Source organism: Aethalodelphis obliquidens, unplaced genomic scaffold (assembly GCF_003676395.1).
Source record: "Aethalodelphis obliquidens isolate GAN/ISIS:26980383/991018 unplaced genomic scaffold, ASM367639v1 scaffold98, whole genome shotgun sequence".
Lineage (NCBI taxonomy): Eukaryota > Metazoa > Chordata > Mammalia > Artiodactyla > Delphinidae > Aethalodelphis > Aethalodelphis obliquidens.
This window is the reverse complement of record NW_020838042.1, coordinates 1,640,017-1,662,674: the sequence shown is the minus strand read 5'-3', so window position 1 is coordinate 1,662,674 and position 22,658 is coordinate 1,640,017. Positions and strand designations below refer to the sequence as shown.

The following is a 22,658-nucleotide window of genomic DNA, read 5'->3' as shown; positions in this document are numbered from 1 at the left end:
ATGGGGCATTGTTTAGATGATGTGCTACTATATTAGTATGCTTATCTAGTTTACTTTTAAAATTTTTTCTATTATTACTCATAATATCATGATAGTATATAATAGATGCATATTGTAACATTTATGTTCATATTACAATGTAATATTATATTTATATTATTAGTAGAGTATAATTAATAATATAAAGAGTTGCAAGTTCACACTCTTTATTCCTGCGTACCTGTTTTAGCCCTTGATAATCTGAAGAAAAAGGCTTTACTCTTGCTTATCTGTCTCTCTGCATACACTTGAGTTGGAGCAATAACCAACATTGAATGATTTTATTATCATTCACTATCATGCAGAATATTGCTGTAAACTATTTACATGGATTACTTTATTTAATCCTTACTATGACTCTATGAAGCAGGTACTGTCATTGTCCTCATTCTATAAGAGAAGGCATTGGGAGTTAAAGAAAACTTGGCTAAAGTGTTAACAAAAGGGATGGAACCTTTTTTTTTTTTTTTTGGCCGCGGGGCATGAGGGATCTTACTTCCCAGACCAGGGATCGAACCTATGTCCCCTGCAGTGGAAGCACAGAGTCCTAACCACTGGACTGCCAGGGTATTCCAGAACCCCAATTTAAAACCAAGCAGCGTAACTGTAGACCTCACAATGTTGAACAGCATACCACACTGCTTCCCAAGTTATTTATGGTTTTCAACCAGGGATAAAATTATAGAAGGTTATAAAATTGGGATAATAGTATCTGTATGATAGAGTTGTTGGGCAGATTAATGAAGACAATAAATGTGAAACTTCCAAACACGGTTGCATGGCACATAGTAAGCCCTTAATAAAAATCACTTATAATCATTCCATGATAGTTTACTCTAATTCGGATGTACTTTTTACTTTTCATTCCAATCATCTGATTCTGTTTTATTTGGTTATACTAGAGCTCGCAAACTACAGATCCCAAAAATGCTTACCTCACCAGTCTTCTTTGTACATAAAAGAATTTCCTTGTACAATTTTCCTTAACATAAAAGAAAGTTAGAAACAAGTATAAAGGCAGAGAGTCTGGCATATAATACACAAGGCACCATTATGTTTAATGAATGAGTGGGTAAGTGAAGAGTACACTTCGTTACTTTCGTCGGTCGGAGTTGGGTGTGCATTTGTGTGGGTGTGTGTTTTGTATTTCAATAAAAGGCTTATTGTCTTCAAAGTATAGAATTGTGGAAAGACTGTTAATGATTTATAATACATGAATTAAATTCTAATGTGTAACACATGTATGTAATCAATATCATGCTGTTAAAATACCAAATTACATAAATTTCTATAATATTTCATAACAAATAGCTTTTGAAAACAATTCTTTTTCCTTTTTTTTTTAAATCATGAGACTCTTTTACTTTGTTTTTCCCTATAGGTTTCTAGAGTATTACCTGAGAAACAAGGAGAAATTGAGGCTCACATAAAAGACCTTGGACAGCTTGAAGAGCAATTAAATCATCTGCTTCTGTGGCTGTCTCCTATTAGGAGTCAGTTGGAAATTTACAACCAACCAAATCAAACAGGACCATTTGACATTAAGGTAAAGACTTTTTGCTCTAAATATTATTTTTCAAGAGTGGAAATATCACTGAAATAAATTTCTCATTTGTTATCATCATCACCGTCATCGTTGTTATAACGCTAATAATAATAATTATTATTACTTGAGTAACATTTTTTGTTTTTTCTTCTGGCATTTACTAGCAATGATGTTTCATTAAACTCATATCACCAGAATGTCTTCATTATACTTGTTACTACGATCCATTTTCCATCCCTACTTGAATTGTACTTAATATGTTTGTAGACTCCTTATCTAAAACTGAAGTCATTTTGGAGACTAAGTGCCTACAAAGTGAAGTATAGACTCCTTAGTAGACATTATAAAACCCTGTCAGACTGACTCCAGTTTACCTTGGTATCCTCTTATTCTGCCAACAATCTCCTGTTGTATTCTGGATACAACAAATTTTATAGTATCTTTATATGCATGTGGTTTCATGCCATGTCTGTGTTCTTGATCTTCTCTCTTCTTTAAATGACTTCTGTCTCATTTTTTGGCATGATGAATTTTCCTCCATCCTTTAAGACTGAATTCAATGTCATTGCTTCTTCAAAGCCTTCTTACATACCCCTAGTAGAGTGAAAAACCCTTTTAGGATTGCTTATAAACCTCTGTATCCATCTCCTATAGTCTTTGTACATTGATTGACACGTAAATTTTAGAGACCTGGGTACCTCATCCCACTGTTCTTTGAATGCAGAGGGCATCTTCTTACTTATCTCCCTGTCCCACTCATTTCTGAACACCCCCATCCCAGGGCTCAGTGTATGGTGGGTACTTGTTAGCATTTTTAAATCAATGAGTACAGATGTTAATGAGGCACCCAGAATGGTAATGAGATGCTATAGGTAAGCTTAGGGCTCCAGACAAGCATGCCAGTTGGGCACCACCATCTCCTCCTCTTAGTGTCCCTGTACACATTGATTGTTCCTATCTTTTCTCCCTTCCCAGGGGCCCATTTCAAGGATTTGCCCCAATATAATTCCCTATTTTTTTGCATCTCCTATGGGCCAACAACATTAAGTGGCCAATCACATAAACCAGTTCAATTGAAAGCACAGCCTATTAATTAATGTAATGATGGGTAACTTCAGACTAAATAAGTTAAATAATATCTTTGAGAAAAGTTTTTTCTTTTAATTCATTGACCCAAATTATTCAATTTATTTGCTTTCCAGGACTATAACAACCTAATGGTTTTATCACTACCTAGTTGGTGTTTTGCTAGGAGATAAGGATAAAAGCAAGTGTGAGGATCTTTTAGAGAAGAGTTAATGAACATTTAGGAAGGATGTACTTGAGTGAGGAAAGGAAAGAGATACAGAAAGGTTTGCCACACCTAAAATGGCTTATATTTGCCAAGTGCACTGCACTACTTTTACCTTACTTCTTCTTGACATGTTTACATCTCCCATTCTGATAGCTACCCACCAGAGCTGATGATGTCACAAGTAGACATCATTTCACCAGCGCAAAACCCAGGCTACTCAACCAGTGGCATGGTCTTGGGTTCAGTTTGACAGTTAAATTCAAGTCACAATAGGTTTTTAACCAGAACAAATTTAGTTAACTTTAAGAAAGTATACAGGACAAGTGACAACATAGCCAGCGCAGTGATGACAGAGTGGAGGTCTTGACACCAAGGTGCAGCTTCTGATGGACCCGTCACCCTGCATTTGAGTCATGTGTGGTCACAGGGGCAAGACTGGGTGAGTGCAAAGCACATCATCATGCAGGGAAGCCATCAGTTCTGGTATCCTTTCAGTTTTTCCACCTAACTGGCACCTAGTGTCCTCAGAGGTATTTGACTAGCACCCCTTCTCCAGTGCAACTGCATCTCATCAATACTGATTTTTCATTACTCAATAAATAATCTCAACAAGGAAGGACAGTTACTTGGTCCAATGAACAATAACCTCAGCCAGATTCTCAATTATCTTGGATCGAGTATATTCTTAAATATCCCTTGACTTAGTGTGACAAGAGGAAAGGCCATAAACTCTTTACTCCCAACCAGAAGTAGTTTTTTGGAACTCAAATATAAAAGCACTCAGATTTAAACACAATCTTCAGTTAGAATGTGCTTCTTCACTAAAATAATGAAAAATATATTCAGTGTGAGCTTACTCTCTACATGGAATATATTTAAGAGAAAAGATAACAAAATCCTCTGATACAAATGGGTGTTGTTGACTCAACCAAAGTAACTTTAGTCCCAATGTGTGTACCCCAGAATAGTGCTCAAATATTAAAAACTTTCATTGAGCCTTTGTCCACGGCCCATATGTTCCTGCCAAATGGGTCCCTGCAGTTTAGCATGAAAGCTACTCTCAGCTGTGTTAATCACTTTCCTTTATTAAAGCTCCAAGACACCACTCTCACTGCTGTGTCTAGTTTCAGGAGTCATGATATTTGCCCTCCTGCAGCTCAGTCTAAATCACTGAGGGGAGAGGCAGCTGCTTTTTCCCTGGCAGTAAAACTCCTTGGCTTCAGTCCTCTGTGCATATCCTGAGTTTTTCATCTCTGGAGTGTAGATTTCAAAAATATTCCTTTAGCCTTTTTCTTCTGCTTGTGGCTGTATCCAACAACCCATAAAATCATATACACAATGACTCAAAAAATTCTTCCTATAATTCTCAGACCCCTAACTTGTAATCAGGAAATAGTGACCTGTGTGAATACTTTACTAACCTACCCAGTTCTTTATCCTTCTTTGTCTAGCTTCTATCTATATTCACTGTCTAATGAATTATTTATTAAGATTGCACAGAGTTCTTCTGCTAAAAGATATGCGGTTTTAATCTGTACAGCCTTCTATAGCCCTCTGCTTAGAGATTAAACTTTTTTCTCAGTTAAAGAAATATGGGAAAATGGACTTGACTTAACTTCAAACTACTGGAAACCAAAAAGTTTGTATACAGCTTTGAGGACATGCCCATTTTTTAACACAGAGACAGAAACACCTTTAAAAAAAATCTTAGGAATGAGTTAATGCAAAGAAAGTAGATGCACAAGCAGCCTCTGTTTCCTAAATTCAAAGAAATTGTCCTTATCTGGCCATGGTGGCCATGGCTTCCTCTGGAAAAAAGGGCCTAAGGCCTTGCCATCCAGGTGATTTGTTTTCTCTAGTCACTCTGAGCACCTGTTAGAAAAATATGTAATATCCTCTGTGAGCCTCGGTTTTGCCTGCTTGGTACTTCATGCTTATTGATGAAATGCAGCTAGCTGTGTAATGAAACCCAAATAAAAAAAGCCTTAAGGGCTCTGCTCTAATACATTGTTTATTCTGGAGGGAAAATTGACTGCACATCGCTTGGCTTGTGCAATTTACTCCCGAAATATTCTTATTCAGGAAATCCTGCAAATAGCAATATTCATCTTGAAAATCACCTCACAGAACCCTTAGCAAGCTGAGAAACATGATCAATGAGATAGTGATGTAGAGGGTGAAAATTAGGCATAATCACAGCCCTTTCCCATCAGTCAGCCCACTAGAAGGCATGCCTTTGAATTTTGATTTTCAAATGTACTCTCAACTTAGACACCAAATATGTTGATTTTAGATTAAAGAAATGATAATTGAATGCTAAGAACCAGGAACCAGTTAAATTTTCTATGAAGGGTCTTATGCTTTTAATCTTTAATGAGTGCTTTCAGTAACGACCTGGAGATACACTACTTACCTGACATGAAACTGCCTAACGACTGCTTTCCAAACTTTTTTAAAATTTATTTATTTATTTATTTTGGCTGTGCTATGTGGCACGTGGGATCTTTGTTCCCTGACCAGGGATCAAACACGTGCCCCTTGTATTGGAAGTGCAGTCTTAACCACTGGACCGCCAGGGAAGGCCCCCAAACCTTTTATTTAAATATGAGGTGGGGAGGGGGCACATAATTTTATGTTGTCTGACTGACTATATTATGCTCATATTGATGACAAGGAGGGTTTTTTCCTCCCCTCAGGAATGACTTTCCACCTGTGGTCCATTAAAAAGCATGACAGTGTTGTACTGACTCTTCCTTACCATGTAAGACACTTAATTGTCTATGATGTCAAATCCACGCTGAAAAGTACCAAAGGACACAACTGTAGTGACTGAATGTTAAAGTATCTGAATACCAAAATCCTTCTCTGCATGTGTTCAGATTGCTGTGAGTGTTGTCAAAGAAAAATTGCATGGGACAACTTAATACGCAAGTAAGACTTTATTCAAGACTATTGCAATAGGGGAGAGAGATTGAACTCAACTCCATTGAAAGAAAAGGCAAGAAAGATTTTAAGCGTTGGGATGAGCTAGGGGAGAAGTAGAGAAGTACTAGAGGACATTAACAGGGAGGTTGGTTCTTGTGATTAGGCCATCTGTGTTTGCTAGCTGTCACTTATTGAAGGTAAACTACCGTCTTCCCACAGAGACTAGGAGATAGGGTACTATCCTTCTGGATGTTTACATTTCAAAAAGATGGCTCCCAGGTCCTTGAAAAGGCTATTCCTGGGTTGTAAAAGATTTACATCTCAAAAGGGCAGAGAAGGAATTTATAATAGAAAGTTTTCTAAAGTAAATGTGCTAAGAAAAGAGATGTCAGTCCTATAATCAGGAAGAAACCTATCTAAATTTTTTAAGCTAAAGGGGAATGTTACAGCCATCTTTGTCAGTCCCTTTTTTGTTCAAGGGAAACTAGGTTTCTGATTGAACAACTTAGGAAAGCTACTCCATGTAGTTCATTTTCGAAGCTTTCTGTTGTTGAAAGACTAGCTGAACTGACTCTGAGACTTGGGTGTAGAGGATATTTGCTGGATGGTGTGAGCAATCAGGTATTTAATGAGGGAGCTTTTTATGCAGGTAAGAAGAAGAAAGATTAATTGTTAGAGCAGACTGTAAACCAAGTTTCTGAAGCCAGAGGGTAGCCACTTCAGAAAATTCCTAGATGTTGTGCTGGAGGCATTTTTAGATAATGGAGTGAGGATGGCAGTGGAGTGAGGATGGCAGTGGAGATGGATTTCTGGGTTTGCAGCTTGAATGTTTTTGGTGATAGCACAGACATCAGAGAGGTTTTAGTAAGATTGTCCACAGTCATGGCTATTTCCTGGGGCAGAGCATGAAAGATGTGGGAGTTCTGGTGAACTTCCTGAGTAGCCCACACAGCAGCAGCTCCAGGCATGAAGATTGTCCATACATAATCTACTGTGCTGATGAGTCTTTTGAAGTATATTTCAAGTTATTCAGCTTCAGCTCTCAGGGCTTCTTTAGAGCCTGGGGGAAAAAGTTTAGCTCCAAGACAATGTAGACTCTCAATAAGGATCTGGACAGTCAGCTTTTAGTTCTCAGTCATGCCAAGACAGGAGAGTGGGAGAAAGATTGGAAACATTAATTTGGAGAGCTGTGGCCAGATATTGAAGGAAATGAGAATAATTGAAAATCTGGTAATAACTGTAAGACAGCAGGATCCAGTCCAATTTACGGGTAGGTAACAAAATCATGTACTCTGCAAAGAAAAGTAAAATAGCTCAAAGGCAATGAACAGGGCCAGAATCGGATAACCCACAAAGGTATGCTATAGTTTTCTATTGAAACATAAAAATTTCCATACAGTAACCTCCCATTTGATCAAAGATACTCAAAGTAAGATTATTCTTGTTTACAAAATAAGGCTGAGCTCTTTATTTACATAGATGCAGCAGGGATAATCATTTACCACATAGGCCTTTTAAAGTTTGTTTTGCTGAAAATTTTCATAAGGAATTTCAGTTTTGACTTTTAAAAGCCTCATGAGATTAAGAAGCGAAGCCAAGAACTTGAAATCACATTTTACCTGCCATGCCTATAGATTTGGTTGAATTCTTCTATTCTTGAAGTCCTTAAAATATCCTAAGTTTTCCTGGGCCTGCCAGGAAGTGACCTTCCTTACTCACCTGTAAGGCTGGGCATCCTGTAAGCCACGTACTAGGCCAGTTTTCCCAAGAGGGCTTTGTAAAAGGCCTTCCACAAAATTAACTATGGTTTTCTAAAACTGTCTGGTCATATCTGATTCTATGACACCATTCTTAAATATGACATTCCAGTCAAAGCCTTGGTTATATAATCAGTTTTCTCAATTATGTCCTGTTACATAAAGGACAGATTCTCATTGAACCTATGCAAATAAATATATTACCATGAAAATAAGAATACTTGATAAGAGTTTGAGTTCTGGAAGGATCAGGCAGGGAGAAAAGATAAATGTTTCATTTCTCTCCACAGAAATGTAATCTACTAAATTATTATGAGTTATAGATAGGATAAGTAAAAAGAAAAAGGAGTTCTTAATGTTAAGAAAACGGAACATTAAAGCATCAACCATATTCCCAAAAGAACCCTAATCAAATCATCCTTCATCAGTTCATTCAGTTCTATGTAATTGATTCTTGTTTTACTTGATCTCGGGTTAGCAGTTTCCTAAAACCCATTAGCTTCTCCACTAGAGTTCTGGAAATCCTGAGTCAGTCCAGTGGTATGGTCACAAAGTTATTTAAACAAAGCTCTCAGAAGCCTGTGCCCTAGAGTACCTGGTGTGGTCCTTTCCAAGAGTTTAGGAGATAGTCCCTTTTTCTTGAAGATAAGCATTCTGGCCTGTAACTGACAGGAAGCGCTTTCAGGGAAGCCTCCGAATAAAACAACAGATATCTGTAAATGACAGAAGGCTTCAAATAATCATGGTTAAAGATCTGATGAAAGTTCATTTGACAAGGAAATGTTATTTTTGTGGCACACACCATTTTAATGTAATAACTGAAGTTACTGCTGATAACATTATACTGTCATTGTCTAATATTAGGCAGAGCAGCACCAGGTTATACCATGAACAGCAAGGGCATTAACACATTTCTAGGAACTTCATATAAGTACTGTAATATTTATATTAATAACATTTGATCCATAACCTAGGGATACATTACATGCAACTCAACATATCACATAAACCTAATTATTCTTAATCTAGTTTTGGAAGGTGAGAGAACAAATCCTTTGAGATTTTCAAGGCAGCTTGAGATCAAGATTTCATTTAGGATTTGATTTGTGGACGGCAAAATGTCAAAGGTTGTCAAATATGTGAAAAGGTTTGAATACTTGGTGAAATAGGATCATGGGTCACCAAAACGATGCTTGACTACCTATTTAACCAAAGTGACAATAAAAGATTTCAGAAATAAATATAGGAGGTGATACGATTGTACAAGACTTTGGCTCTTTCAAAAGTGCGATGCCTCGACTCTCTTAAATAATCAAGGACATGATAAAATCTACACAAAGCACAGGGAATTATTCTCATAAGACAGAGAATCATTGCTGCCTAGGTGGAGTACTCAAAAGGTAAAGAAAAACCTTTTACGATCTCTTATTAGGAACAGACCAATAATCCAAGAAAACTTCGTCATTTTAATAAAGAGAAGATTAAATTCTAGTTTTGCATTAGTATACTGTTGATACTAAAAATCATCTTTTAAAAGCTTTAAAGATATATCCATCCAATCATAGCCAGCTTTGACCACATAACATAAAATTCCTTTTCCACAAAACTACAGCTTTCTGTGTCTGTTCAGATTTTGTCCTACATTTCTTCTCTTTTCCCTTCTGGAACAAGCAGTCATTTTACCTTAGGACAACATTACTCCCTTCTTGCTTAACAAAAACGCATGCTACATAGCTGGCATACAATGTATACAAAGTTGTTTATCTTGGACGTTGTTGTTTCTAGAGATTTTATTTATGTATACTGATTAATAGCTTTTAACCATTAGTAAATTTTATTTTACAGAGAAAACCAGAAAGCAAATAAATTTGAACTGTCACATGCTAGCATTTTGTAGCAGACTAGCAAATGTTATGAAAATAAAAATAGGTTACCTGCTCAATAGGGCTAAAACTTCCCACCAGTAATTGTGGGAGGAGATTTTTTAAGATTTCCTTTGGACTTAATATGTAATCTTGTGGGAGCTGTGGACTAAAGTTTGGGCGAGTGACTGAAGTTATGCCAAGGGGCTACCTGGGGTGTCTCCAGAGCCAATCTGAGTGTATTAAATATCTAGTTTGTCTCTAAGTAGACTTTTCAGCTTCAGGTAGTTACTTCTGGGGTTCCTATATCCCTTGAGAGCGGCCTGTGGGGGCGGGGAGCATAAAGCTTAAGTGACTAAAAGGAGTTGGGGAGGTGGAGTGGCAAGTGAAAAGCCTGACAGGGGTGGACAGAGGGCTGGACAATTAAAGGGAGCTGAAGGGAAGATTGAAGGTGGTAAAAGGAGAACACAACAGTGGAGATGATGGGAAGGGAGAGGTCTTAGATGAGCCAGTTTAGGGAGATCCTAGGTTTTCCAAAGAGGCCAGTTGAAAATTCCAGATTATCTTTGGTAAAATCACGCCCACAAGGAGAGAAGCGGACAGCTCCATAGTAGTAGCCTTCAGAGAAGGAGAATCAGAAGACTGAGAATTTCCCCTGGAGAAGGGAGGAACCGCAGTAATGGCAACAAAGAAAGAAAACCCAAACGAGATCTCTACAGAGAAAGACTACTCTAAGTACCAAAGAACTGAAGCTCAACCGAATGAGATCTCATTGAGAATTTTCCATGGTCTAAGCCAATGGTAGCTTTCACACAAATAAGCCTGGGACTCTAACCCAGCCTCAAGAGTATACCCAGAATCCTAAGAATCACAGTGTGTCCTTACCATGCTTCCAAAGATTATCATCTTTGGAAGCACTGGATTCTGAGTTGGACTGATCAATGGATCCCCAGTCAATCAGTCAGGAGTGTGGATAGTTCACAAGATCAGCTTTTCAGAGGTTAATGTCATCTAGTTCATGTTTGGAGTGAGATCATTCAAGTTCAGATAGTTACTCCCTTAGATAGACGTGTACTAGCTCATGTTAAATTGAATAATATATCTGATTTAGTTTACTTTTATTTTTGAAGGACTAGTGTTGGGAAGGTGAGGCACAGGGAAGAGGACACTGACCTCTTAGCCTAATAATCCTCTAATCCTCTTTCTTAGGAAATAAAAAAGTTTCAGTGTTTTCTATTAGCTATGAAAATATTTCTATGGAATGTGTATTGAAAAACAGTGGGTGAAAGCTATTTGACAAAAAGACAATATTCTCATTCACTGTGCAGCTAGACAGAGGTTTTTGGAAAATTTAAAACTCCTCTGAGCTTAGGTTGGTTCTGGGCGAGAATATAATTCTGGCTCTGATAAAATCTTGAAGATTGTTGAGGTTTGTGGGTACCATATTTGAGTGAAATTAGGCATCAACTTTTCTCTTTGAACACTGGGCAATCAGAATTCTTCCTCTTACTTTCCACCCCCTCTACTCAACTCCAAAATCCATCGCTGAGTTGAAGTAGCATGATAATGGGGAGAGAAACAAAAGACCCAAGTTCGAATCCCAGCTCGGACACTTATTGGCTTTATGACATTGTTTAACTCACTTACCCTTCTTAACCTGACTTTCCTGTTCATTAAAAAATGAAAAACACGAGCCAATTTGCCTGGAACACTATTGGATTAAGGTAACACTGAGGTGGGAACACATTTTCCTAAGGCAATAGAAAACAGACAGTGAATGGGAACTCTCCTTTTGTAGCTGGAATCTTGACAAGAGCCCTTAAAAAGAAAAATCAGGCTTGCAAAATACCCCCTCTTTCAAAAGAAATCAGCAAGTTGCTACCAGAAAACCACTCCAAAAAAGACTGCAGATAGTCATGAGAGTTTCATCATTCACCAAACTGAATTGCCTATATAAGGAGAAGAATATAAACTTGAAAGGAGTTTCTTGAATTGAGAATTTCTGGAATGGAGAATTCAAGTAAGACTAACAATTTATTGGCCAAGAAGAAGCAGGTGTGGCTTTTACTGTTCTCTTCCTTATGAGGGAGGGGAGGAGGTCAAACCTCCCTGCCAAGGCAAGGAGGAGGGCTCCAAGCAGACCTCTGTTACAGTGGTATTCAGACTATTCTGCTTATAAACCTCTAAAAATAGTGTAGAAAACTGAGCATCTGCTAGGACGTTTTAAAGTTGACATCCATTTCCTCCCTTGGCATATTGTAAATATTGACACTTAAAAAGTGTTACATTACTCTTTTGAGTGGATCCAGTGGAATCCAAATACCATAGCAATATGATATCTACCATCACCCACTTTAAAAAAAAATACACAGGGGCTTCCCTGGTGGTGCAGTGGTTGAGAGTCCGCCTGCCGATGCAGGGGACACGGGTTCGTGCCCCGGTCCGGGAAGATCCCACATGCCGCAGGGCAGCTGGGCCCGTGAGCCATGGCCGCTGAGCCTGCGCGTCCGGAGCCTGTGCTCCGCAACGGGAGAGGCCACAGCAGTGAGAGGCCCGCGTACCGCAAAAAAAAAAAAAAAAAAAAAAAATACACAAAACAAGGTCATCATTAATAATTAGAAGTTTCCTATCAGTCCTCTTTCTTCTTTAAATCATATTTCCAGTCCACTTCCCCAAAGAGTTGTATCTTAATGTAATACATATTTATGCTATGAAGTCTTTGATTAACCATTCTGTCATACTTCTGTATGACAAATACACACATGTGGTTTTAAATTAAATTTTTAAAACAATATTCTGTGACTATAAGGTTCTCAGTATTTTTTAAAATCCTTTAGATTGAGTTATAGCTACAGTCATTAATAATAAAGATACCTAGTAATAACCAAATTGCCTAAATATATGTAACTTTTGATAAATAATTATTAAACATACCCAGTAGATTTTTGGAAATTAATCTATGAATGAGATGACTGAGTAAGTGTATGATGGTACCTTGATTAAAGGAGGATTTCAGTCATTAATATTTTGAATTCTGTTTCAATTTGGTGTAAATGTGTCTTAGGTAAAGTACACTATTGAGATACATCAGTTTGTAAAGTTGGAGGACGATCATTAACTAAAAAGTAGGAATGATAATTGGAATGATGTATGTACCACAAGAACAAAGCCAGACAAATCCCTTGTAGAAGCTGAGAATCTGGAAACTGCTTCCACGAGCTCCATCTATGCTCATATATCCCTAGGAAAGTCTTTGTATCCCTCCAGGGGCACACCCCAGTTTGAAGATTGCTACTGTAGGAGAGGTTGACATTCTGTGAGAAGGGGAGAAGGGCAACATAGACCCTGGCTGGACACTTGTTAAACTGTCAAAACACCACCAAGTTTGTCTTTTTTTTTTTCTTCCACCAAGTTTATCTTACCACAGTCCATGGCCTTCTATAACTTCATCTACATTGTGAAAACAAATTTCTCAACTAGATTGAATCCTAAGACAGAGCCCTTTATCCCATCAGTAGAAACCTCCCTCTATTTTGTCGTCAATTCCACCGTCAATTTCCTTTGGCAATTGTTCAGTTAGTTACCAAACTCTAATTGCTTTATTTCGTACCCAGTTCATATTGCCCCATTTCGTCCAAAGATGGTCATTTGGAGATTTTATCAAATATATTGCTGAAATGCACATGAACTTTATTTTCCTGTATCCCTGATCAGCCTCTCTAAGGAAAGAAAAACATGAGACTAAGCTAATGAAATTTTCATTCAGCTAACTAACCATTTATTGATTAACTGCAGTATCCTCCTATGTTAAGGTGGCCCTCATTCTCAATTTGCTTAGAGATGAGTTGGTATATAAATATACCTCAGTGTACTAAATGCAGTCAATGCAGAAGCATTTACAATGCAGTGTGGTGAGTACACTTATAGGATGTTGTGATAGCCCAGAAGAATGATACCTAACCCAGTGGGGGTATTATTTAGAGCACAGCTACGAAGTGTGCTTCCCTAGACCAGCAGCAGCATCACCTAGAAGCTTATTAGAAATGTAAATCCTTGGGCCTCTCTCCGTACACCTCTTGAATCAAAATAGATGTGAGTGAAGATCAAGAAACTGTTTTAACAAGCCCTCCAAAAGATGCTTTCACTTGCTAAAGTTTGGGAAGCTCTGGTCCCAAGACAGGCTCCTGGAGGATGTAATGTCTGAACTGGATCTTTAAAAGATGAGTAGGAATTGATAAAGTGAAATGTGTGTGAGGGAAAGGAAAAGGGTTCCAGAGAGAAGAGGCAATAAGAACCAAGATATGAAGTGATTAATGGCATGAAGTATGGGAAGAAAAAGAAATACAACGATATCGTAAGCCCAGTTTGGGTGAGGCTTGTATGCCACTGAGGAACTTAGACATTATCTTCGAGAGATGTGGGAGCTATTAAAGAGAGGTGACTGGCAAACTCTCAAATTTGAGGAGTGTCAGACCAAAAAAGGAAGAGCAGTCAGGAGATGATTGAGGTAGTTGAGGAGCAACATGGTCCTGGATGAGGACTTTGGTAGTAGGAATGAAGAGGAGGAGATAATTTAAAGAACTGTATTTCAAATTATTGCTGGTGACCCATTGCTAAGTCATGAAATCAACGTAATAAATAAGGTAGTGTGTGGCCCAATAGAATATAATCACATTGTCGTATTGTATTTATTGCATGTGGTATGGGTATTTTGTAAAACTTATTTTTGTTTACATATTTCATTTTTGTTTCTAATTTTGAGAGAATCTGCATGGTCCTTTTATACAAAATGACTTAGTACTCTGTCAGTAAGTTCATACTGGGTTATTTATTATAAGGTTGAAAATGAATTCATCCTTCAAGACAAATTTTAAAAGAGTAAATCATTTTCTTTATTGAAAAAATAATACTTTCTTGTGGTACAAAATTCAAATCCTCCCTTGAATCTCCATCTTTCATCCACTCAGTTTCTCTCCCCATAGGTGCCAAGGTTATCAGTTTCTTCAGTAGCACTCCAAGGACAGGACATGAGTGTGTGTTTACGTATATATTCTTTCCTTCTCCTGTCTTCTTTAAAAAAGAAAGACACACGCACAAAGAAAACCAAACAATTGGTAGGATACTAGAAACACTGTTTCTGAATAGTGTTTTTTCCCACTTAATGATATATACTGACAATTATTTTCCATATTAGCACTTTAAGAATGTTCTCATTTTTGCAGTTGAATACTATTGTATTCTAAGGATGTACCACAACTCATTTGACCAACGTTCCAATTAATGAACATTTAGTTGGTTTTCAAGTTTTGCTCCTGCAACAATATGACAGTGTATAACTTTATGCTCATGTCATCTCTCACATTGCTAGTATCCCCAGAGGTTAAGTTCCTAGCAGTAAAATGACTAGGTCAAAATGGCATTTGTTATTTTAGTAAATATGGCCAAATTGCTCTTCATAGAGCACTCCCATCAGTAATATGAAAGAGTTTTTTCCCGGACACCTTTGCCAACTCATTGTCATCAACCTTTTTGATCTTTGCTAAGCAAGAAAAAATGACATCTCATTGTCATTTTAATTTGCATTCTTTTGCGTGAGGATGAACTTTTTTCAGAATCACAAAATGTTTCAGTCATTTGTAATTTCCTTTTCTGTGCACTGTTTGTTACATTCATTTCCAATTTTTTCCCCTATAGGTTATTGGTCTTTTTCTTATTAATACAAATACAGTTTACAACTTGAAGTTTAAAAAAAAAAATGTTTTTTTAACAAGGATTTTAATGAATTTTCCTTATGACAAATAGATTCTAGTCTGGAGGTTGTAACCTGAAAGTATTAAAACAAACCTTTGAGTTGCATAGGAATGGGTCTTTGCCCTTTTTGGCAAACAATCCTGTACAGAATCTCAATGTGATGACAAATGATAGAGTAAGTACAGATTTAATTTTCTCAAAAAATTTGGAACCGGTGTGTAAATATTTGCCTTCTCTGTGTATCAGTCTAGCTATACGTAATGGCTATGACAGGGTTTGTCTTTTTAAAGCACTTGTGTCAACTGTCGCCCATTCTTTCAAAATATTTCATTAACTGAAGAAGGCTTGTAGGTTCTTCCTGCGTTGCATTTTCTAACCAAATCTTAAATAACTAGTTAGAAGCTTAAAATTTTATTCCCACACCTTATTTTTCCTTTAGAAAATAAAAACTGCACTTTTCCACTCTTCCAGACCACCCATCGTGGTTTGCTGTTTGACTTGCCGGTCTCATTAGTGTCCTGAGATGTAATTTATCTAGATCAAGAGAGTCAATTCTGAGCAGCTGGGGACTTTCTAATCTCTTTACCCATCTTGGGCACCAGTTCCCTCTCATAGCTGTTTGTTTTATTCTTTGCAGTCAGAATATCATCCCTCTTTACATACAGAAACAAACCCAATAGGAATTAAAGGGTTCCCACTTCTATTTTCCATTCACTAATATTATACCATCTTCTCCAAAAGCAGACCTATCCTTTCCTTGATCATTCTATTGGTCAAATATACCTTTAAAAGCCATTTAGTCACCCTCAACCATTTTTATACTTTGTTAAAATCATGCTTTTATTGCACTACAGTTTTAATTTTTTACTTACCAGTCTTCCATTCTCCGTTAAGAGCAAGTTTACATAATGATACATTGGAGTAGGTTATGTGAGAACATTTGAAACAGTGTTAGCATTAGTTTTTTAATTTCCCTCAAAAGAAAGCTCTGCCCTGCACGCAGATACCATCCCTTTCTCAGTATGTGTGAAGGAGAAATATGGGACCACTTCTAACAGTTTTCAAACAACTTCTGTTTAAGTGAATGAATGAACCACCTGGTTTACCAACTGTATTGCCCAAGGGATGGGTTTGATTGGCAGACAGAATGCAGGGTGGAAACAATGGATGTTAAATGAGGAAGGTTTTGAACTTGCAAGTTACCACCTTTGGTGGCAGTGAGTGTTTGTAGAAAATAACAGGCTGGATTTTCAGATACTTTCAGAAATGCTGTGCACTTGCCTTTTGCAGTACTCAAAAAGTACCATTTTTCTGATCATGGCTTAAAAAAAAAATACAACCGCCTTTCTTGCTTCTCTGTCTCAAAAGAGCTATATCGGACTTCCCTGGTGGCACAGTGGTTAAGAATCCTCCTGCCAATGCAGGGGACACGGATTCGAGCCCTGGTCCGGGAAGATCCCACATGCCACGGAGCAACTAAGCCCGTGCGCCACAACTATTGAGCCTACGCTCTAGAGCCCACGAGCCACAACTGCCGAGCCCGTGTGCTGCAACTACAGAAGCCCACGTGCCTAGAGCCCGTGTTCTGCAACAAGAGAAGCCACCGCAATGAGAAGCCCATGCACTGCAACGAAGAGTAGCCCCGGCTCACTGCCACTAGAGAAAGCCCACGCGCCACAACAAAGACCCAATGTGGCCAAAAATAAACAAATATTTTTTTAAAAAAAGCTATATCCATGAAGCGGTTTATTCATAAAGCTGTATCACTGAAAGGTAAATGTTATATCCATAAGTATAGAAATGAATTAAAATTCCAGGCTTAACACTTACCCAGTCCCAATTCTAGTATACACCAGGTAGAGCCATGCTTCTCAAACCCTAATGTAGGCGGAATAACCTGAGAATCTTTGTCACATGCAGTTCCTTGGTGATACTGATGCCACTGGTCTGGGAACTACACTTTGAGAAACATCGTGATGGATTCTTAAGTAGGCAAATAGTCATAAATATAATAAACATGCAGGAGGAGACGTATAGATATGTCTTGGGGGTCAGATACTGACTCACACAGATGCAACGTCTTTATTTATTCCTCACTGACCTGCATAAGCTTCCCCCACGTTGGGTAGTGAGAAAAAAGGATCTCACTCTGAAACAAATTTACCAGTCTCTTTGTATGTGTTGGTATTACTTGGGTAACTCGCCAGTCTTTCAGATTCCTTTAACCTTCTGCTCCTAAGATGGCACGTGGATCGGCAGGTGAGAGAAAATTACATGGCATACATGACCTACAGGCCTCAGTGCCGGTCTCTGTACTCTCCTTGACCCTCTCGTCTCTGTTCCAGTGCCCCTTGTGTGCCTGGTGAGTGTGTCTACCCTACTGCCTTCATGGCTGGGAACTTGTATTTTCATCAGGAAATGCCACGCTCTGCTTATCTAACTCTATTGGTTGCTAAAGGAATCCTTAAATCTGTGAGTTACCACAGAAGAATACTTAAAATTCTAAATACGTAATTATGATCCCTCTAAAAGCAAGTATGACTATTGTTATGGGTAAGGATGACTGCCAAGAAGTTACAGCAACGTAAGGCCACTCGTACTTTTCTGAGGGGGGAGGGTGTGGACTTGGTGTTTACAGATAGAATATTGTATCAGGTGCTGTGGGGGAAGACAAAAGGGACAGAAGCTATGGCCATAATCTTTGTGAGTTTATTTTAAAAGGGGAGGAAAAAGGCAAATGCACAGAAAAATCGTTTAACACTAACGACACTTTAAGAAATATTTATTTTAAGTAAAGCTGTTTTACTGTTCATTTGCCATCTCATAAACTTATACCAATTTAAACTTCCACTCATATTTAAGAGTTTAAAAAACTACTGAAATGACTGATGGACATTAATTTAAAGATAAATACCTCTAATGAAATTCTATAGCATTCTAAAAATAGTGCTTTAAGGAATGCCATGGCAATATTTCCTCTTGAATATACAGTTCTGTATCCTGAGATTTCACTTATTATATTAATTTCTGTGTCATTGAGAATAGGTGTAAATTATAAATCTAATTAACAAATACAATTCTAGGTTGTATATTAAAAGTACTCCTTTCATCTAAGAGACAAAATTAGCTGATGTTACTACATTCTTTAGTCAGTTATACATGACTTAGCAATTACCTTCGTATTCCAAATACTTCCAAATTACCACCTATCTTCTGTTCTCCTTTTCATGTATTTCTCTCATTCTTCCTGGCTATCCTTCAGAAAGTAGCATTAGTATAACCAGGCGTATTCATTTACGTGTTGGAAAAGAAATATGTGTATATATTATGTATGGAGTTACACATATTATGGAGGATACCAAATACTTCAATATATATCTGATATACATATTTTGAAAAAGAAACACCTTAGTTGTAAATTAACTACTTAAATTATCACCCAGTGTAAATGCATTTCATTTGCTCTGTAATTTCGAAACAGTATACATTAGAAACTGAGAGTTTGCATGCCCAATACTTCTGATGCCACAACTTCCAATTTCTGAATACTTCATTGCCTCCTCTGGAAATAATGAATATTTAGCAATTACTCATCATAAGAAGGCACAATGTGTATAGTTAATAAAAGCAGCCATAATTATTTAACTTGGACTATTTTAATAATAGTTTTAAGATTAAAAAACTCAAGATGCATTTATAATAACTGATTTTATAACATGCTAGTCATTCCAATGAAATTGATTTTCTTGAAATTAATAATTCTCTCAAGCGTTCAAAAGGCAAAATATGGAAGCACTCACAAGAAAGTATAGGATATAACTGAAATTCTACTTATTGACCCATGAAATTACAAAGCCATGTGTGCATACTTTTAATTTTCAGGACTTTCTGAGAGAACTTTTGTGAATAGCAGGTAGAGAAAATATGGATAGATAAGCATCTCTGTCTTTTACATTATTTGTAGTAGATGATAAGAAATATAAAATTAATAATTCATGGTAACATTGATTATAATATATCGTCTAGTATTAGCATAGTAATAGGTATTAGTGATTTACATAATTAGAGAGATAACACAAATACAAAATTAGGCACACATACATATACATTCCTATGCTTCACTCAAAACTAGACGAATGTCATCTGAGATTATATCATGCATATGACATTATAGCTGAAGTCAGATTTATTAGAGACAGCATTATTCTTTTATTGTCTTTAATATCTTCAATGAGTCAGTTATGAATAGAAACATTAAGTTTAACTTATGACTAAGTTAAATAGAATTTTGGACACCATATAAAGTAAGAACAATGATTTAAAGTGCCTTTAGGATAGAGAAGTAATCTGTTAAAGAGTATTTCTTATTTGAATAGGAACAAAACAATAGGGTTATGAGATTCCATATGAGTAATCATTAGGTTGTTTCCAATTTTTCGCTAACGTGAACAGTGCTGAAAGAACATTCTTTGTAGGTCTCCTCATAAACCATGTGACAATACCTAGAAGTAGAACTGCTGGCTCATCAGAATATTCATATCTTTATTATATATCATAAATTGCTTTCCACAGCAACAGGAAATGGCACAAATGTATTACATTGATTTGCATATCGGTGGTCGAACAGTTTTTCACATTTCTTGGCCATTCAGATTTTTCTGTCCATGAGTTGGCTCTTCACATTCTTGGCCCAATTTTCTGTTAGATTGTTTGGTTTCTCTTACAGATGATATGAGTTCTCTGTATATTCTGGATTCTAGCAGTTATATGAATCTAACATACAGGTCCATAGTTCCTTACCCAAAACCTTATCATTGACTTTACAGGAGACCAATGAAATATGCTCACCTTGCTGGAATGGTAGAAATCATAGAAAGTTGCAAGACTATAAAAACTAAGTACGGCAGAGTAATTGAAGACCTAGGACCCAAGATGAAATCTAACGTGTTGTGTGAACCAAAGAAGGGGCTTTAGTCCATCACGTGTTATTTTCCTTCTTTTCAGAAACCTTCATGTTTGCTTTGTTTTCTATACATGTTTAAGGAAAAGCTGTTTAGAAGAGAAATCTCGGATGTTTTTGTTGCTGTTTTTTTTAAATACAAGCTTAATTCAGCAACTCATTTGATTCTTTGAGTTTACAAGTTATTGAGGAATTTAGAAAGAGTTGTTTTATATAATGACTATAATTTTGGTACAACACTTAACAGTAAAAACAAAGCATCTTTAATATTTTTTGAAGTGTATGTCAGTCATGAAGTCAGAATTGAACTGCTCTTTGCTTTCAATGAAAATTTTCCTAACTGCTGTTTTATATTTTAAAAAGAAACTTCTAGTGTTTAATAGTACTTACTTTTTTAAGGACTATGTCCATTTACCATATGGATGATAATTTAGGGTTGTGCCATATCAGTTAGAAATAATGCAAATACCATTAGCCAAGGTGAATGTACAAAGAAAGGACAAGATGATGCAGAGACCTGGAAAAATTACTTTGTTATATGTCTCTCCATTCTGAAGAATCCGCTGTGTTCCTTAATCCCTTTGGGTTATTTAAAGCAATGTTTTGAGGAACAATTCAGCTGGAAGGGAAACATGCGATTATGGTTAGAGTTCATCAGAACCACATTCAAATGTGGTTTAAGAGTCATGGTGTGCATAGTAGTGCATCTGAAAAAAAATACGTAAACATCTGGCGTTGCAAACAGTTCTCCATATAAGAAAAAGGAAAAAGGAAAGAAAGGTGTTCATATGAAATCATACTATTTCATGTATACTGGAAATGTAGACCATGAGTAGATAGACATTCTTTCATTTGTTCATTCACACATTCAGTAATTCAGTGGTTCTCAATTAGTGGTGATTTATTCTCCAGGGGAATTCATCAACGTCTGAAGATATTCTTGGTTGGCACATCCGGGGAAGGAGGAAGTGCCACTGGCATCTTGTGAACAGTGACCAAGGGTGCTGTAAAATATCCCACAATACACCGGGCAGCTGCCTGCAACAAATAATTACCCAGACCAAAATGTCAGTAGTGCTGAGGTTGAGAAACCCTGATTTAAACTAAAATTACACATTAATCAAAACTACTTTATTCTGGTTCTAAACCCTGTGATTCATCAAATAAAATCTTGTATATTTGTACCATACTTAATATAACCTACAGTATAGTAAATAAGTATTCAGGATATGCATCAGACAGACGAGGGTTCAAATCTCACATCCACTATTTGTTAGCTTGTGCCTTAAGCGAGTTTCTTAACCTCTCTTGACTGTAGTTTTCTAATCTGGAAAATGATAATAATGTCCGCTGAACGGCTCTGCAGTGCAGATTGAATGAGATTACTTAAAATGATTAATGTTAAGTGCATAGGAGAGTGTTTGTACTTGGTAAGTTCTCAATGAATGGTAGCAGTTAGTATTACCTTTGCATATACTAAATCATTTGATCCTGACCTACTGTGAATATCCTGGTCACATACCATATTTCATTGTTTCTAAGACACCATTGATTAGAATATGCATCGTTATTTTATCTGTCACTAAGGAAAAGGTGCTGCCAAGTAGACTATGGCGTACCATCATTTGTAAAACGTATCCCAATTCAGAGCAGTGTATTTGTGGAAATAAAATGTGGGTCTTAGAAATGATTCTTGTCAAGCCCGTCAGTGAGTCATCTTATGTGCAACTGAACAAGGCTAGCATTAACCACATGCAGCTTTAAATTCGCTTAGAAGGCTACAGGAACAGAAGCACAGCTTCCCAGGAAGGCGGGATCAGGCATGTCTCTTCAGTGGGCTTAGAATACACAGCAGTTTGTACAACATTCACCGAGCCATCCAAGAGCTACTCTCTTTGCAGCACCTGCACGCTCTCAGATGATAGTTCAAGTAAAAAGAAAGCAGACTCACACAGTGGTGCTGGGTCAACCCTGGCCTAGAAGCTTCATGGGTCCCAGGAGCTAACGTCTTATAACACAGACAGAGTTTCCAAGATCCTTGAAAGGTACATGCTCAATTACAAGAGTTACTGCGCTCAGGGGATCCCCAAAACTATCACTTTCCCTTACACATTTGTAGTTCAAATGTAGAACTCCTAAGCCAGGTGTAATTTACCAGTCTTTTTTTTTTTTTTTTTTTTTTTTTGGCAGAAGCAATGCTGCCTACTAACACATTTGACATTCCAATTTTATCAGGTTTCCAGGGAAAGTACAGCTAGAAAGTTCTTTGAAGGTCAAAGTCTGATGCAGAGGGGGAAAAGTTGTTTTTAACCCTGTATCCACAATAATCTCTCTCACTTTCATCCATTTTATAATTAAAGATACTGAAATTAGAGAATTTAAGTAACTTGCCCCAGCTCAGGATTTAATAAGCCTAGAACTCACATGTTCTTATCCCTAGTCTGATTACTTCCAAGAACACTGTAATACATCAAAGCAGGAGTCAGCAAACTATAGTCCAACGGCCAAATTCAGTCCACTCTGT

General features: G+C 37.2%; 1 protein-coding gene across 4 annotated transcripts in view; it reads left to right on the top strand.

Moving 5' to 3' along the window:
* Nucleotides 1–22,658, top strand: part of DMD (dystrophin) — a 2,234,319-nt gene that overhangs the window by 1,457,269 nt on the left and 754,392 nt on the right. For all 4 annotated transcript variants that reach the window (XM_027096086.1, XM_027096084.1, XM_027096085.1 and 1 more), the window contains one exon: nucleotides 1,421–1,585. In XM_027096086.1, coding sequence (XP_026951887.1) covers nucleotides 1,421–1,585 — 165 coding nt within the window. The remainder of the gene's footprint in view (nucleotides 1–1,420; nucleotides 1,586–22,658) is intronic.